Here is a 12,807-nt window from a genome sequence, read left to right on the forward strand (position 1 = left end):
CCTCTGCTGGACCTGCTCCAGGAGTTCCAGGTGTCTCTTGTACAGAGGAGCCCAAAACCAGACACTAATCAGGATGCAGCTTCACCAGGGCTGAGTAGAGAGGCAAGTTATGTCTCTTCCTGATCCTAGATGATATTGGATCTTTCAGAGGCAATTTACCTTTGTGTTACTTAATCATTTATAAGACAGAATGAACCAGGGTGTACAATCCCCCTAAAAACAGATGAGAAAATTTTCCTGATTCTGGATCAACTGAATTCCTCATGCCAATAACTCAAAGATTTCATAAAACGCTTGAAGTACAAATACATCTTCTCAAATACTCCATTTGTTGCATCTATTACAATGTTTTTTGATGTTTTCGTAGCTACAAAATCTAGTCTCTTTTGTATTTAATCCTGCTGTGTTATTTTAGCTAAAGAATTGTCAGAGGTAAGCAATTATCATGTGATTATATAACTCTGATACATCAACACACAGATTGAGAAGAATAAGCAATATCTATACACTTGCACAGGTCCAAGACAATATAGATGTGAGCACAATTACCCACCTTCCCAAGCTACTGTAACATTTTAGAACTGTAGCTAGATGCTATAGTATGATAGATGGTGATAGTATCCATTGTAATGAACATAACAGCTACCAGATACATCTGCTCTTTAAAATTGGTCTTGCCATGTTCTTGTAACATTCAATATATTTCTTTATCACCCACTTTCAACTTCATTGCAATGTTTATTTATTAGATGTATTTAGTTTCTTCCCATCTTCTCTGTCCCCTCAGCCTCTTCCTCTCAATTGATTGTAAAAACTCTTCCTTGTTCCTCAGCTATCCCTGAATCACTTTCCTTTACACCCATTAATGTACCATAGTCTGTACATCATCAAAGGTGGATTTTTTTCTCCTAGTCTGTATCAGGAAATGAAACTTGTTCTCTCCTCAAAGACTGAGAGGTCTCAGTCTGTTCTGCTGTTTGTTTAGGTTCTTCTTCACGTGTTGAAAAGGAGTAAGAAACCCTTCCCCCACCCTCCCTCCATTTGGAATGAACAGCAGCTTTTTCAGCAACAGAATCATTGGTCAATATTCTGAGAAAACTTGTATTTATCAAGGTCATGTAAGAGCAAGGAGTAAAAGAAATGCTGCCATATGTATCAAAATAGATCTGTGAAACAAGAACAAAGATGTGGTAACTACTTTTGCAGCTGATACTACACAGAAGTAATAGAAGGATGAGAAGGTAATTGAGAACAGAGTCTTTAAAAGGTTTTCACTAATCTGGGAGAGAAATGAAGCAGATCCTTTGAAGAAAACAGCAAAGAATCGCTTAAGAAGTTAGGAGAAAAACCACTGAGGACATAGTAAGATAAATCAAAAGAAGGACAAGATTTTGAAAGTGAAATTTAATTGTGCAGCAGTATTACAGACTGTGAAGATGATGTTCTCTCATTCCTGCACCTGGCAAAGAAGACAATACTAAAAGCCTTGGAAGAGTGTTTAAAAGGTCCACAGCAGAGAGAGAAACTCCATGTAACAAGGCCATTTGAGCCTTCGTGATGCTCCCAGTTGAAAGGCAAAAGACTGTAGTTGGAGAGACATGAGTGACTAATGGAGTTTTGTATGTTTGGGTTTTTAAAATAGGAGAAACAAATATGAGCTCAAACTGGGAGGAGGAAGAGTCATGTGAGCAGAAGAGGTAAAACAGCAAGAGCATGAAGAGGTGAAAAGACGAAACATGACAAAACAGCCACGGCGAGTAGAGAGATTTGATGTGATGTGATGTGATGTGTGTGCGTATGATCAGATGAGGGGAATGTAAGAGGAAAACAGGAAGCGTGGAAGGAAAAGATGCTCTTGTATCAGTAACACACAAAATCACATTCTCTGCTCCAATTTCTGCCAGTACTGCATGGCATGACCACTCAGGGAATGGGATTAATGCCTACTAGCCACTTGATGTTGATAACACAAATTTCTCAAAGTGTCCTGAAGTTTGTTGAAAACAGGTACAATATAAGCATTAAATTCCTGTATTTTTATGCAATAAAACAAAGAAAACAACAAAACTGAAATGACGTATTCTCTCCTATCCTGCTTAAGCAACTATATCAATGGAGTTAGAATCCAGTGAGAAATACCCAGATGATCTCAGTCTTGAAAGCACCGGGACCTTAAATAATTTCTGGATATCTTCACTTTAACCTTGGCTGACAGAGGTCCCAGTTACATCTGCTAATGACTCGAAGGAAAAGACAAAAGCTATTTTGTATGATGAAGCAGGTAAAATGCCAGCTTTTCTGAGAGCATACATAATGCATCAGTTTAAAAGCTGTCAGGAAAAAGGACACATTAGAAATTATTCTAACATTTCATGTGTGATTTCAGATACTGGCTAAAATGCCCTGTAAGGGAATCTTTGAGAAAACAATACATAGTAATCATTTTAGCTACTGTGAACATTAATTTTATTCTTAACTTTTCCCTTCTTGGGTAAGAGCTAAAAGGACCAACTGTGAGGACACAGGGTTGACAGTGCTGTTCTAAAAATACTTATTATGAATTCACTAAGTACAGGAGAAAACCCATGATATATTTACCTAAATCTCTATCATTCTGAAACACTTCTAAATTTAAATTTAGATGTATACATCTATTATTGGCTCTTTATCTAAGTAATTTTAACACTTAAAAACTAAACATATATCTTTTCTCATTAGTATTTCTGAATATCCATATATAGCTCTGTCTTAAAGCCAGTAAATTGGGTGGAGGTCACCATGGGGTACCAGTAAGAAGATGTAGTTTGTGATTCCTCAGAAAAGGTGGAAATGGAATGTAAAAAGTCAGCAAAAATGTAGCCCTTTCCCTGAAGAGGCATCAGCATGAGAATTTACAAAGGGAGAGGGATGAGGCTGCCAGGAAAGCACATAAGTAACATTCTACTTTTCTGTCTGGCCTGTGGGGAAGGAAAGTCCAAAATGGAACATGTGCCTCTTCAGCTGTGACAGCAGCAAGTCCAGGAGTGAGAAAAGTCAGCCATAAATGTCCTCTACCCACATCACAGGTTCTGCCCATAGGTCTGCTTGCAGGTATGAGGCCATTCCACTGGGCTCAAGATATGCAGGTATTGTAATTTTTTTTATTACTTCTGATGTTATATTACATATTGTATACATATAATGCATACCAAAATGGAGCTGATTCTTATTTTGGACTTTGGGTTCTTACTCTAACACATATAATGCTCTTCAGGTAATTTGTTTCAGTGTGGCATCAAAGAACTCATAACAGTTATAATCTCAGGACAAATCTCAGACCAAAGAAAAGATCTACTATCCCATAACCACCTGTATAGATGCTACTGCTATAACTTTGGGCTGTATGCATAATTGGGTGCACACATTGGGCATATCTCTTTTTCTACATGCTTTTTATATAGAAATGCATTTCATCAGTGCCCAATAAATTACATTAATGTCTTAAAAACTAAACAGAATGAAAGTAAGAGAAATTCCAGCAGCCAACTGTTTTTTTTTATTGTATTAAAAAGTACAGAAAAAAATTAGACAAAACAAAAAGAGTGAAAGGGAGGGACATGAAAGGTGTCTAATCTATAAAATGAAAACATAAATGAAGTAAAACATACTGACAAGTGAGGTGAAAAACTGAAGATGTTCCAGCAGAAAAGTTCTTGTAGAAAACCTCACCATTTCTGGCTACTTCTGCTATGATGTTAGCTACTTTTGCTGTGCAGGAAGATTGTGGCATCAACATACTCGCGAACATCTGAAGAACTCCACTTTTCTGGATTTTTTCACTTGTCTCCATATCTGAAAAACACATCATACAAAAATGACTTGTGCATCAAATTGCTTTGGGGAAGAACTTTAAGAAAAGCAGAAGGGATGTCTTCTCAAAAGTAATTATGATAGTCATTATTTCCCATATAAGAAGCCAACTGTTCAGTTACCATACTTTTTTTATCTGATGTACTCATAGAACTTAATACTTTGCCATTTCTAATCAATTGACCTTTAAAAGGTGACTGCTACATAAGTATATACAGATACATACTCATGCTTACATGGGGAAAATACTGGAGAGACTGTAAGAGTAAAGGTCATAAAGTGATATGCAGATGGTAAAGGTATGTAAAAGTCAAGGAATCACTCATTCAAGAGATGAATTATTGGAAATGTTCAAGGAATGATGGGGAAAGTTCTTACAGTTTAGGGTACGGCTTAATGCAGTGTAGGAATCAGAAACTGGTGAAGAGGGAGAGCTAAGATGATCCTAAGTAGACTCCACTTAAACTCACTTAAATACCTTCCATGCTACTCTGTTACTGAGTAGTTCCAGTATAGATTCAGTAGAAGGAAAAGGGATTTCCTGCAGTAGATACCAAAGATTTGTGAGAAAAGCTTTCCCCTTTCTGTATGTAGTAAGAGGAATTGTGCAGCTGCTCCCTAACAGGGCCCCACCTAACATTGCTGGCCAGCAAACCGAAAACCAACTTTGATCCAACTGCAGTTAAATACAAGGTACTAGATGCTTTGACACATTTTGCTAACGTTTTGAAAAATGGTGTATTTGAGATGAATCTTAGTGTGACACACAGTACAACTAGATGGCAGCTATCATTTTAGAAACCAGCATGACTTCTTAAGCCATTTATAAGGGAAGTTATTTGCATTCTTCAGAGTTTACTGTGAGATGCTCCAATGACTTTTTTAAAGCAAAACAAATCCATCTGAATGCAGTTTGCAACCACTCTTTGTGCTTCACCTGTAAATTGATAATAACAATTCTACCCTCTCTCTTCTCTTCTCTTCCTCCTTTCTTTCCCCCCCTCCCCGCCCCTCAGGGCTGCAATTGAATTTGATTTGTGGCAGCCCCAGGACCACTCTGCTGCCTCTGAGAGATCCACTCAAGCTGCCCTTGAACAGAAGCCAGCACAAGCCTGGCAGCAGCAACTCCCATGGGTTTTGTGGCTTGCACAGAGTATGTACATGCTTCAGTGTCTGAGAGCTGGTTATGTCTACATGACAGAAAACAGACTGAAAACAGAGAACTTCAAGTCTGGACTGCAGTTATGCTTCCCATTTCTGTATATAATTCCAGTTTGGGATGTTGGTTTTTGGCTAGGACCACTCAGCTACAGTATGTCAGTGATGACATCTGATTACAAACACATTAGGCATCAGTAAAGAGTAATCTCAGCATCTCATGCATAATGTAAGTGCTAATCATTATTAACCTGTTTGCAATCTAGTTAACTGCCATTTTTGAAATACACTATAAAAAACCGCTCAGAAGATATAGCGTAAAAGAGCTTATGGCTTATTTGAAAGCTTTTATAAACTCTGACATATAGCATATACTTAGTAGCAATATTTTCCAATGGATATAGGCATGCAAAATGAAAGTCTGAATTTAGAGAAAATCATATCAGGACTAAAGATGAGTCCAGACATCTTAGAAGTCTGTTAAGGAAGAGCTTCCCTCTCCCTTAAGTCCAAAACTCAAAGTACTGAATTCAAAATGCAAAATATGGATATGTGTGAACATGTATTAGTAGGCAGAAGACATTAATGCATTTTGTCCTGTAACGCTGCTGAGATATACAATATCCAGTCCTATTTTTTTGGTCTGTAGTTTGATGGACTCATTACTGTGCAAAGCATAAATTACATAAGTAGAACCAAATATATCCTGCAAGAAGTGGGAAAATAAAATCAAATGCTTCTCCAGGCAAGTTGTATGCAGCAGATATACCCTGATTTATTTTATTAAGAAAAGCAAGTGAGCACCATAAAAGCACAGCCCTAACTGACCTCTCAGAAACTGGGAAATCAGTTACCTGGGATCACACAGATGAAAACTGACCAGTGACTTGTTCCTACTCTTAAGCAGTAGAGCAGACACACCTACAGATATTCACTCATCCCTTCAAACCAAAATCCTAATGTTTCTTGTTAGCCAGTTGGGTACCAATGTCAAACTTTTGCTAGTCAAAAAAGAGGGAAGACAGATTAATTTGACCAGCAGTGAGTGCAGAAGACCCCTAAATCTACTCTACCCTGCGTGAGTGCTCAAGCGTCATTATTTTGCGGAAAAGCACATTACTCTGGCATCAGGCAGAAGAATTACTACTATCAGCCCACAGTGCTCTCTGAGGCATTTTTGCCAGGAATTGCCTTAGGTGTAAAAAATGCCACAGGGTGCTTCAGCTTATCTACTCCAAGTGTAAGTAAGCACTGCTTTTCCTCTGCAGAACACATACAGTTTACACTTGGTGTAATATACAAATTAATTCAGTTTCAAAATAGAAAGATGACAGTATGACACTAAATCTTTGCAAGTAGTTTATAGTAGGTCCTCCATATAAGGCATCCTAAGAGAATGTGCCAGGAAAATTACTCTTCCATCCTCATGTACATTACTCTGTTTAGTATCTGAAAAAAAAATCAATTTTTTCCAGGGATTCTGTGTTCATCATATGAAAGTTCTAATAAAGAAGGTGAGAAAAAAATAGAATGTGCTGTAATATAGAAATTAATTTCTTAAGTCACATGTTATTAGCAGATATTTTTGTTACAGAAAATCAGTCTTTCTGGAGTTTTGAAATGCTTAAACAAGGAAGGGTATTTAAATTGGAACAAGATGTCTTATTTATAAACCTAAAATTGCCTTTTTAAATATAGCATTTTTTATATTCTTTTAAAGAAGGAAGACTTAACAGGCAAATGATGCACAGGGCTGTCCTGCAAAGTCCAAACGAAGATCTTCAACCACCCTTCACTTGTCTGCAGAGTCAACTGTACACTCAGTTCAGGTACTAAGTGTTAAAATGCATGTCTGTAGAAGAGAATCTCAAGCTGGAAGTCTTGAAGATGATTTCAGTACAGCTGTAGGTATATAAGTATTTTTTATAGTGCCCAATGAGACAACTGCTTCACTTACAAAACATGAGCGAGTCCTGTGTGTGACTCTGCTTTGTGCTCAGCTTCACATAACATGTGTCCTGTATAAATATATAAAACATACAGGGACACTGGAACAGAAATGAAGGGAAGTGTGTGTGGTGTTATTCTTTGGAGTGGACAACAGATTGTCATGTTTATGTAGCAGTATTTTCATTATTTGTAAAAACCATCAGTTGTTTTTGATTCTGCAGAACCTGAGACTGGGAAACCCTACATCAATGCTAGCACAGGGCTGGTACCCCTACTACTGCCTGGCTCTAGGAGAAATAAGGTAGGCTTTGATGAGAATTAGAAACTGCTAGTGGCTTTAGCATAGGCAACTCTCAACTCCTGCCTTTATTTGTTCTCTTCAGAGGATGGAGAAAGCCCGCCTGGCTTCCTGACTCTCTGTGTGTATGAACTGCAGAGGTATTATTTATTAAGGACATCAATCTTCTGCATGCTAGTTTCATTCTGGGCTTCCTAGTAAATTATTAGAGGGTAAACTATTTTGAAAACTTATTTCAACTGTCATCTTTTAAATTGCTATTTCAATAGTACTTGGAACATGTAAACCAAAAAAAATTCTCCAGGAGCAAGAAAGACCTAGGCAAATCTCCACCACATAGTCTCCTCCTGTGTTTCTATACTGGCCAAAAAGTCAATCACAGCCACCACTCCTTCAGCAGAACTGCATCCCCTTAAAATCCAATAAATTTGTGTCTGAAAAAAAACTAGCAGTGTATACAGCCTGACATTAGGGTGCCATACCTCATAATTCTTTTGCTATCTGTGATGTGTCTGTGGTTTCAGATGCTTTCTTTTAAAGGCTGATTTTCAGTCTGCTTACACCAGCCCACACCTAGAGCTGTCCTGTCTTAAAGAAAGACACTGTAGGACTGTAATAATGCTGCATTAAAAGCAGCCCTTTTCTGCATAGTCTGTCACAGCATAATTGTAGGTGAAAACCCTCTAAGGTTAAGTCTGCTGCTTTAGATGCTTCCTCGTATCACTCGATACCAAGACAAAGGGTATGTTAGATCATGTAGTGTCAAAATCTTATTAATGTCATAGCTGAGTGATTAAAATGTCAATATGCTTGCTTTTTTGTGGTTTTTGCAGTGCCTGAAGTCAGAATAGTTAAGGGTGTGGGCAGGAAAATCTTTAATGCCACAGCTCAGAGCTGGAGAGCTGAGCACCATGGCTATCAGACTGGCTAATTAAGTAGCAGAAATCATAGGGAAAAAAATCTAATGTGTTTCAAATTAAAACTCTACACTCTCTTCCCTCTCTTAGCTCTGAAATTTCACTTCTCTCTATTCACTCTTCTCTCTGTATAATTTTGTACACCTTCAAGTGAAATAAAAGGCAGAAAGGGGGAGTGCAAGGCATATCTCTCAGCAGTGCCTTGCTGAGAAAGGCAAGAAAGAAAAAAGCTGTAGACTCACCACCATTCCTTATCCCCTTTGAACAATGAGTCTAATTTACACTATTTTTAGTAACCCTATAGTTGTGGTGGCTAGCACTGCAATAATTTCCATGTTGTGGAGCTTCACACCACAGAATTTTGAATAAACAGCTTTGTGAGGGTCCTCTTTATTAAGCAAACCATGTTTGCCATGTACTCTTGCAAAATGCATGTCTTTCTAGCTGCAAAGATGTTTTATAAACCTACTGGAACTACTGCAGAAATTTACCTTGGCTTGATAATGTTCCTCCTACATGTACTCTCATCAGAAAGAGAAAAATGAACACATGAATAAATAATAATGAACCACATATATCATGAACAGAATCTTCCATCTGCTCTTTCAGAAGGCAGAAAGGAAGAGAATGAAGGGAACAAGGGATATCTTTTGAACTGACACATGCTCCTAACCTCCACAGTAAGAAGGTTCATGTGACAAAGTGTTAAGCACTGATGCTCTCTCCATATACAGCCTCCTTCAAGAAACATAGTCCGTTTCTCCACAGCCTCCCACTGTATTTTTCAAACCACTAAATGAAGATTTTAGTCTGGCTACAAAAGCACAGAAAAGTGAGTTGTTAAGAAGCTCAGAAAAACAAATTATATGCTCTCATGATATACCACTGATAAGGAGGTTTTGCTTAACAAACCTTAACTAAAGAGGCTGTTCCAATTACCAAGAGTTATTTAAACAGGGAAAAAGAAATCTTTTAATAATAATAATAATTTATGTATAAAAAAATAACTGTAGACATTTGATTTCTTTTTGGCATGCTCCTCCTCACATTGGGGAATTCCCAAAATCTGCCTGTTCAGTTATACTTGAAATTAGACACCTATTAGGCAAGGAGGGAGGATTCTCCCTTAGCTGTACAATGTTTCCATCATGGTGTTTGCTCTGTTTTGTCTCTGTCAGCAGCTACAGGGCAACTTCACTTCCTATTTTTAATGAAGAAAGAGACAGTACACAGATGTTTGTAATTAAAATCTCAGCTCTAACAAGGAAGGAAGGACAGATGGAGAGACAGATTTATCAATCAACTAGCTGCATGAGTCCCGATGATTAAATTCTCCAAAAGCTACATTCAAACTATAAAAGTGAATTTCAGGATGAGATTCTCCCCACTGAATAGACTATTTCAGATACCAATGAAGTAAAAAAATATGTTACATCTTTGCCTTCAATGAAGAGACGTGCACATATACTTCCATGAATAGGTCACAGCACAAGGCAGAATATTAAAGTTAGGCAGCTTGGCACCCCTGAGTTCCTGAACTGCATCCAGTATTGAGCCCTGGCAGGTAGCTGGTGGATTTATCCGAGCTGTCCCCCCTTTCTGACTCACCCTCTCCAGGATGTAACCACTTCAGTAGCAAGGTTGCTGAAAGAGTTTCATGTCAGTGGCTCAGCTGCCAAGTTTGCTGTCTGGCATCTTAGTACAAATGTCATACACTCACATCTTTGCATTTCCTATTCGGCCTTTGTGGACATTTTCCCCTGACTCCTCTCGTACTTGTACTGACTGAACTTAGTACAGCTTGCAGGGTAAAGGGTATTCTCATGCATTAGGTCTTCAAAATGTATAACAAATGCTGGTTCTGTGGAGTAAAATCCCCCCTCCAAATTTGATTTAGCTTATTAACATCAAATCAAATTTGAAAGTTGATCATTTTATATGCAGGAAATGTTTCATGTTCCTTTTAAGCAATCCATTAAGAGTGCTCTTAAGTGAGCTGAAATGCCTGCTGTGAATTCCACCCTTTGCTTATTGAAAGAGTACGTCTACACGTAAAGGAATTTTTTAATCTGCTGGTATTTTTAGTGAGCTCTGCTATCAGAGTAGCTTAAAGTAAACCTAATCTTAAAAAGATCACATTTTTAAGTTACAAGGTACTGGGACAAAGCTAAGAATGAAACTGCAGACCTGAAATTGTGAATTACATGATCGCTAAATATAATTTTTTTGTAAAAGGTAGGCGTTTTCCTTTGCATTTTTGAAATGCAATACAGAAGCAAAAGAAAAGGCCTGCCTTTTGAAAACGCAATACAGAGGCAATCTAAAAAAAAATGTGTCAATTCTATTATCTGGAACTGCTATTCACTGATGCCTTCTGCAAAGAAAAAAAATATAATAGTTAATCTTTATTTGGCACATTGTGTATTCAAAGAAAAGCACTTGGAATTTAACACTTGGATAATCATTTAACTATCTGGCAGTAACTAAATACATCACTATTAAGGGGAATTTATGTAAAATATAATCCCACTAAGCAGCAGTGATTATCATTCAGTATCATTAGGGTAAGCCAGTTTACTGGGAGACAGTCCAATAAAAAGCAGTCACCTTGATTTAGTATAGTTATATTGTAAAAATATATTGTACACAGCTCTTAATGAGGAAACATTTCTGGATTATGTGTGTACAATATCATGACAAGGCAACAGCCCATGAGCTACAATGGAACGAACATCCTTTTTCAGCAAAAAGAAGGAATGCTTTATAACACAGTATTTGAGCCAAAACTCCCTCTTAAAAATTATTCATCAGGCTCCCCAAATTTTAGCAGGACATTTGACTAGAAATCTTTGCAGGTAAGATTAATGGCTTGATTGGCTGAGCTGGCCCGAACCCCTGCCTCTGTTAGAAGAGATTATTAGAAATTCTTCCTGGTCTGAGATGCAGGGTTTTGGTTTGACTGCTTCCTACCAACCACTCAGGTACGTGCATTTAGCTTGTTGGTTTTTTGGTGGTTTTGTGGGTTTTTTTTTTTTTGTTTGTTTGGTTTTTTTTTTTACAAAATCTTATCTTTATATCTGTTTCTCCCTTCTGCCATTTCTCATAAAAATGTTATGTTCCACTGTATCTCTTGTAACTCATCCATTTAGTTTCACTTCTTCCTTTTTCATTTCTACTCCTTCTCCCTGCCCTGGTTTGAATAGATGTTAAATGCATTATGCCCACTCCACTGAATTCCAAAGATGCTGAATCAAGGCTTAGAAGTAGCTAAACAGACATTAGTTCCTGTCTTCAATACATAAAGAAAGTAAGTCCTATGACTTACTATGATGCTTTAGTGTTACTCTTAATATTTTTGTAGTTTCCAAGACAAACCAAGATTAATAATAAAGTCCTATAATCTTTGTCATAGGCTAAGGACACCATCTACATAAAGAATACTTTAATCTCAGCAGATTAACTATAAATTTCAGGAGACAGTTAGCAATGATACTGTTTAGTTTTTATCTTTTTCAAAGAGGATGTTCTAGCTTTCATCTGTGTATTTCCTCCTCATGGATAACACCATAAATGTCTGTTGCTTGTTTGAATGTTCAAGCTGAGACATTTACACGTCAGGACGAACATGCAGGTCCATGCCAGCTGAGTGCGAGTTTACATCCATGGGTGGGATGCCTAGAGAGGCTGACCTAGAATAGAGGCTGGACAGAGTTCAAGAATAAAGTAGGTGTTTATTACAAGGCCTTAAAGGATACACCTTGGGCAGTGCAAGAACCTGGCCAGGCTACACCCAAGATGGCCACAAAATGGATGACCGATCACGAGGTCCCACACTTCTACAAGTTTTGGTCCATTTCCATATTGGGGTTAATTGTCCAATTACAGCTTTGGGTCATGAAGTCCCATCCTCCCTGCTCGCTCTCTTCAATTCATTGTTGTTTATGCTTTTTGGGCTTGAGGCTTCAATGGTTGTCCTTGATTTTCACGCTGGAAAATGATTCTTTTGTCTACCTACCCTGTGAAGACAATTTACCAACACTTAACAAGAAGTACACCAAGGCAGAACAGAATCTGAAAAATATGGAAGCTAAAACTTAAGGCACCAGGTGGCCTCCTACTCCTTTCAAGATCACAGCTGGGAGACATATACCAGGGATCATTGGAGGGCACACCCAAAGAGGATCAGAAATCCTCCTGGAAGGGAGGCTGCTACTAAGAAGAAAGGGAGATGCTAAAGATCAAAGAGGAATAAAAAAGCAGGGAAATGCTATTTGTCAGTGAACTTAATTCTACTAGTTATCAATTGTTTTAAGGCCACTAATCCAATTAGTACCACTGCCTACCCCCTTGGTTGTGCTAAGCTCTCTTGATGTGCTTATGCACTGCCTTGTCACAGCTTACATGTAAAGTGTGCTAAATCTGCAGGAATGCTGAAAGCTCTTTCTTTATTTATACAAAACAACTGTGGTCAGAATAGGGCCTGTAGACAGTTATTGTTTTAAGCTTTAATACTGTGCAAGCATTCACAATCAGGAAAGTTCATTGACCACAACCTGCATGAAAGAACAATTGCATCATTTTACTCTTATTCTATTCATAAAATTTCTTCAAAACAAAGATTAGTTTGCTGATACT

The 12,807-nt window shown here is 37.8% G+C and overlaps 1 protein-coding gene across 4 annotated transcripts in view; it reads right to left on the reverse strand.

The window, feature by feature from the left end:
* The window catches only part of RAP1GDS1 (Rap1 GTPase-GDP dissociation stimulator 1), a 90,348-nt gene that overhangs the window by 39,408 nt on the left and 38,133 nt on the right, over positions 1-12,807 (reverse strand). For 3 of the 4 annotated variants that reach the window (XM_021550335.3, XM_021550334.3, XM_021550337.3), the window contains exon 3: positions 3,709-3,831. The exons of the other annotated variant lie outside the window; for it this stretch is intronic. In XM_021550335.3, coding sequence (XP_021406010.1) covers positions 3,709-3,831 — 123 coding nt within the window. The remainder of the gene's footprint in view (positions 1-3,708; positions 3,832-12,807) is intronic. 4 annotated transcript variants of the gene reach the window in all.

The sequence above is a fragment of the Lonchura striata genome, chromosome 4 (assembly GCF_046129695.1).
Source record: "Lonchura striata isolate bLonStr1 chromosome 4, bLonStr1.mat, whole genome shotgun sequence".
NCBI lineage: Eukaryota > Metazoa > Chordata > Aves > Passeriformes > Estrildidae > Lonchura > Lonchura striata.